This window comes from Lagopus leucura, unplaced genomic scaffold (assembly GCF_019238085.1).
Source record: "Lagopus leucura isolate 7727_CA_CO unplaced genomic scaffold, USGS_WTPT01 34001-0_obj-0_obj, whole genome shotgun sequence".
Classification (NCBI taxonomy): Eukaryota; Metazoa; Chordata; class Aves; order Galliformes; family Phasianidae; genus Lagopus; species Lagopus leucura.
In genome coordinates, this window is record NW_024968629.1 from 1 (window position 1) to 5,078 (window position 5,078).

At 60.7% G+C, this 5,078-nt stretch overlaps 1 protein-coding gene across 2 annotated transcripts; it reads right to left on the reverse strand.

Annotated features, from left to right (window-relative positions):
* Nucleotides 1-1,976: 1,976 nt before the first annotated feature.
* Nucleotides 1,977-5,071, reverse strand: LOC122193751 (TLE family member 5-like). 2 transcript variants are annotated; one of them, XM_042894623.1, is made up of 3 exons: nt 4,650-5,071; nt 3,440-3,514; nt 1,977-2,935 (listed from the first exon to the last, which is right to left on the reverse strand). In XM_042894623.1, exons 1-3 carry the CDS (start codon nt 4,806-4,808, stop codon nt 2,717-2,719), a joined length of 453 nt encoding a protein of 150 aa, XP_042750557.1. In that variant the 5' UTR covers nt 4,809-5,071; the 3' UTR covers nt 1,977-2,716. The 2 variants fall into 2 exon arrangements, with proteins under 2 accessions (XP_042750557.1, XP_042750556.1); XM_042894622.1 differs by having other exon boundaries at nt 1,977-2,938.
* Between the last annotated feature and the right edge of the window lie 7 nt (nt 5,072-5,078).

Consider the following 5,078-nt stretch of genomic DNA (forward strand, 5'->3'; position numbering starts at 1 on the left):
CAGAGAAATGCCTTGAGTGCAAAGCCAGCACGCTCCGGGAGCAGAGCACAAGATCCAGCATCTGCTGGGAGGTGCGGGGGATTTGGAGAGCCTGAGAGCTCTGTCTGTGTGCTTTGAAGCAGGTCAGCCTCCCGCGGGGAGCAAGGAAGTGCCAGCAGCCCGGCCGGGAGCGGCTCGCAGCCCGCCGGCAGCCAGGGATGCTCAGCCAGCAGCCTCGTGGTTTGTTCGACCCTTTGCCCACCGAACCGAAGCTGCTAATTAGCTCTAACAACAGGGACGTCTGTTCCTCTGAAGTCTCCGGCCTGAAAACGCCCCAGACCAATTTCTCCTAAATCCTCCTCCCCTCGCACATCCATCAGGAATAACATCCACTTACCGTGCTCCCTGCCCCCAGGCTGAGTCTGAACCACTGACCTCGAGGTGAAAGCGCTTGAAAAGCTTCGGCCCTCCCCGCAGCCAGCAGCGCTCCCAGCGGGATTTTCAGCAGCGCTTACGGAGCACAGGGACTTTTAGGGACTTTTAGGGACTTTTAGCAACCACCGTTCGGCGGCAGCCCCCCGGCCCGGAGCCACGCCGCCCTTTCACACGGGAAACCCCCTGCCCAGCTCTGGCCGTGCCCTGGGAGCGGCTGTAGGACCTGGGGTCAGGCTGCAGCTACCCGTGCTGCTCTGTCCGGAGCTGCTGCTGAGCTCAGCCCAGCCTGTGCTGCGCTGGGGGAACGCCGGGCTTCAGCCCCGTCCTTGGGCTCGGGTAGAGAGAGCGCTGCCTTGTTATCTGTGGGCTCACGGCGCTCTGGGCTCTGTGACCCCTAAAGGCCCACGGCCCCATAACCCACCTGATGCTGCCTGCAGCCCCATCACCCACCAAAGGCTGCAGGACCTGTCGTTCACCAGGGCCCCATAACCCAACCAAGGCCCCATAACCCAACCAAGGCTCCATAACCTGCCTAAGGCTCTGTGACCCCACCTGCTGCCCAGGAGCTGTGGGGCCCCCCCCCCCCCCCCCCGAGCCCCATAACCCACCTGATGCCCTGTAACCCACCCCAGGCCCACAGCCCCATAGCCCACCAAGGGCTGATGGCCCCATAATCTACCAGGACCTGCAATCCAGCTGAGGCCCTGGGTCCCATAACCCACCCAAGGCTCTGTAACCCCACCAAGCCCCACAACCCACCTGATGCCCTGTAACCTGCCCACAGCCCCATAATCCATCAAAGACAGCAGACCTTGTAATCTACCCAAGGCCCAGGACCCCATAACTCACCCAGGGCCCTGTAACCCCACTGAGGTCCGTGGCCCCATAACCCATCGACTGCAGGCCCTGTAACCCACCCAAGGCCCCATAACCCAGCCAAGGCCCAGGGCCTCACAGCCCATCACAGACAGCAGGCCCTACAACCCACCCCAAGGTCCCATAACCCACTCAAGGCCCAAGGCACTGTAAACCCCAAGCCCCTCCAACCCCCCAGCACCCCACAGCCCCCATAGGCTGCGGACCCTGTAACCCCATCAAAGCCCACAGCTCCATGCCCCATATGGGACTGCAGGCCCTGTAACCCAGCAGAGCCTTCTAACCCACCCCAAGACCACATAACCACCCCATGGCCCTGCAGCCCCCCAGCACCCCATAACCCACAGGCCCATAACCCCACTGAGCCTCAGGCTCCCATCCAGATCCCATACACCAGCCCCCCCTCCTCCCCCCCCAAATTTTGGCTGCTCAGCCCAATCTCTGCTGCACGCCTCACAGCCCCCTTCCCCAGGGGAAGGAAATTCTCCCACTCCAGCTGGCCTGGGAGATACCAGAGGAAGATGTTATCAGGACAGGCTCGCTAACCAGAGGACGGCTCTAATTATTAAGAGCCAATTCTATTACAGCCATCACAGCCCCGAGGCAATGGGGGGCCATGCCCTCCTGAGGCCCCCCCCCCCCCCGACAGCATTTCTAAGCAAGAAAACAGGCAGCACGTCACCATCTTAACCAACCTTCTTATTTCTTTATTTGAAAGGCACAGCTTGTACGTCCTTGATACAGCATTTTCAGTTCCTCTTATTATAGGTCAAGTGATTAAACACAAAAAGCAAAACGAGATCTGTCTAAAGGACTATATACAAACACCAGATTATTATTTAGTTTTATTCTTCTTTCGTCGTCGTCGTCGTTCCATTTTTTGTATTATTATTTTTTTTTGAAGACACGCTAGCGCACGGAGATAAGAACAGAGAAAGCTGCTGTATCCTCTACAGGGGGGCGTGGGGAGGGGACCGGGGGGCTCCCAGGCACCCGAATGCCCCCCAGCCACCCCCAAGCTCCCAGCCCCCCCAGCAGTGTTCTGCCAAGGGGGGCGGGCAGCAGGACCCCCCCCCAGCCCGAGAAAACCCGGCTGGACACGTGGAACTGCGGCGGTTGCTGCGGGACTGGTTAAAAACAGAGACATGCAGAACAGCGAGGAGCCGGAGAGGCGAGAGGGGGTGGGGGGTGGGGGGGGAGATTTGGGAGATGGGGGGGGGGTCGTCGGGGCAGGGAGTTGTGCAGAAACCTGTAGGACCGAGGGTCGTCGTTAAATACCGAGGGGAGCAGCGCCCCCAGAACGGAGCGGGACGAAGCCGGGGGCACAGAGCGGCTGCCACGGCGCTGCCCTGGGGCGCTGCTGCCCTGCGGCTGCTGCGTCTGGCACGGACGTCCCCCCACACCCAGCAACCCCGACCCCTTCACTCTAATCTGATTTCTCCCCATCGTCGTCTTGGTGGGCGTCCCCGTCGTGGCCGTTCTTGTCCTCCTTGGCCAGGTGAGCCTGGGAGCCCAAGGCCGAGAGCGAAAGGAGGCCGGAGCCGGCGCTGACGGCGGGGAGGGATGGGGGCTGCAGCCCCACGGGCAGCGGAGTCAGAGGCAGCGCCAGGGCTTGGAGCTGCGAGAGCTGGTGGGCTTGGAGCTGCTGCTGTAGGGAACGAGGGGCGGGTGGGAGTGGGAGGGGGCAGCTGTCATTGCAAGGGCACCTGAGCCCCCTCCCCCAGCCCCAAAGCCCGGCTGCCCCCTCGGGAGCATCCACAGAGCACCCAGCCCCGGCGGCCCCCCAGCGCGTCCCCTGTGGAACGCAGCCCCCCAGCCCACAGGATGCCTGGCCTCGGCTGCTGGCACGCTCCGAGGATGCGGTTAAACCCCTCTCAGCCTTGACTAGGAACAGATGGTGTTTTCACAGCAAAGAGCTGCTGCAGCTCCTGCCCCAAACCAAAGCCTCTCTCCTTTTACGCTCTGCGGGGCAGAGCAGAGCCTGCGCTCCCTTGCACAGCCAAGCAATGCTCCAGCGAGCCTGGACAGAACCAGCAGGGCCATCCCAGCACCCACAGCCCATCCCAGCCCCCTGGGCGCACCTTCAGCTCTGCCAACACAGGCACTGACCCCATCCTCCCACACCCAAACTTAAACATGCACCACGTACACGGATGATGGAGTTCAGCTCCGGTGCCGTCACCTGCTTGGCTCGTTCAATGGCTCCCAGGACTTGCTGCTGGTGCTGGGATGGGGAAAAAGAGGAATTTGGCGTCATTAAAGGCTTAAGGAAGGAAGGAAGGAGGACAGGGACGCAGCGCACACATCCACCCTCCTGCTCCATCCTTGTGGCCACACAGTCCCAGTCACTCTGCTCACCCCAAGGTGGGCTGCACCCTCTACCCTGCCCAGCCCTGACACGGCACCAGACCCCCCAAAAAGCAAAAACAAATCAAGCCTCAGAAATCAGAAGCTCCTGGGCAGCTCCCCAGCCCCTGGGATGTGCCCCAGGCTCCAACCTGGAAGGTGCTGCTGTAGATGAGCCTTGCACGCCTCCAGACAGAGGCAGGAAAACGAGCTGTGCTGAGTGCTTAAAACAAATAAAGGATGGCTGCGTTTGCTCCCGTGAGAGCACGAGGTCTCCCAGCACCAGGCCTGAGCACCTCATTGCTGCCAGCAGTGTATTCTTTGTGTCTTGGCAGAAGGACAGGGCTGGGGAGGGGGAACGTGTCGCATTAAGAAGCAAAGGGTTTAGCTGGGGCTTAGTTATCAGCCACCGCTGATCTGCTCAGCAAGCCACTTTGCCTTCCCCCAGAGCAGGTGCGCAGCAGCAGCACGGCCTGCCCCCCCCCCCCCAAAGCTTATCCAGGCCCCAAAATGCAGCCCCCCACCCCACAGCCCCTGAACAGCCACCCCAGGGCTCAGCCTGAGGGGCAGCACAAGGACAGACATCACGCTGAGGGTGCTTCAGCAGCTCCCCCCTTCCTCTGAGCCCTCCCAATTAATTTCTCAGGGGAGTGGGAGGAGCCCATCAGCCACATTAATTAATGAGGCAGAGGAACCTGGTCTCCAGGAGCCATATGGAGGTATTTTTTAATGTTCAGCCATCCACCACTGCCTGCACTCGGTCAGAAGCAGCTGGGAGTCACGGGAGCGGGGTGAGAACAGAGCCCAGTTTGTCTGCAGCTGCCCCACAGAGGGGACAGACAAACAGACAGACCCATCAGTCCCAGCAAGGCCTGGGGGCTGGGATGTGGGCTTCAACCTATCCTGAAGGGCTCGTCCCGCATGGAGCAGGCATGGGTGGAGAGGAAGCAGGGCACCAGCACCCCAGGGCTCCTTCGTGCCAGAGCCTCCAAGCCGGGTGCTGAGGCAGTTACCTCCTGTGAAAGGTAGGGCAGAACCTGTGCACAGATCCCATTGAGCCTCTTGACGATTTCAGCCTGGAGAGGGGAAGGAAAAAAACAAACAACAGAGAGGAATGGCGTGAGGGGATCCCAAGGCACCCATCCTGAGCATGGCCTGCAGCAAGAACACATGAGCTGGAGGGAGCCCAGTGTGAGTGGGGGGACACCTCAGCCCCCAGATGCTGAAATAAATCAGAGCTGCTGACAGCAAGGAGCGAGTTCTCAATATTCTCTTCCCTCTCAGGGTCTCCAGTGTTCATTTAATGAAGTCAGGAGCAACCAGAGAGAAAATTTATTACAGACCTGGGTGGGGATGTACAGAATTACATCCCCCGTGCAGGTACAGGTGGGCTGTGGCTGTGACCTTCGCTTTGCTGGGCATCCTCAGCCCCCCCCCCCCCC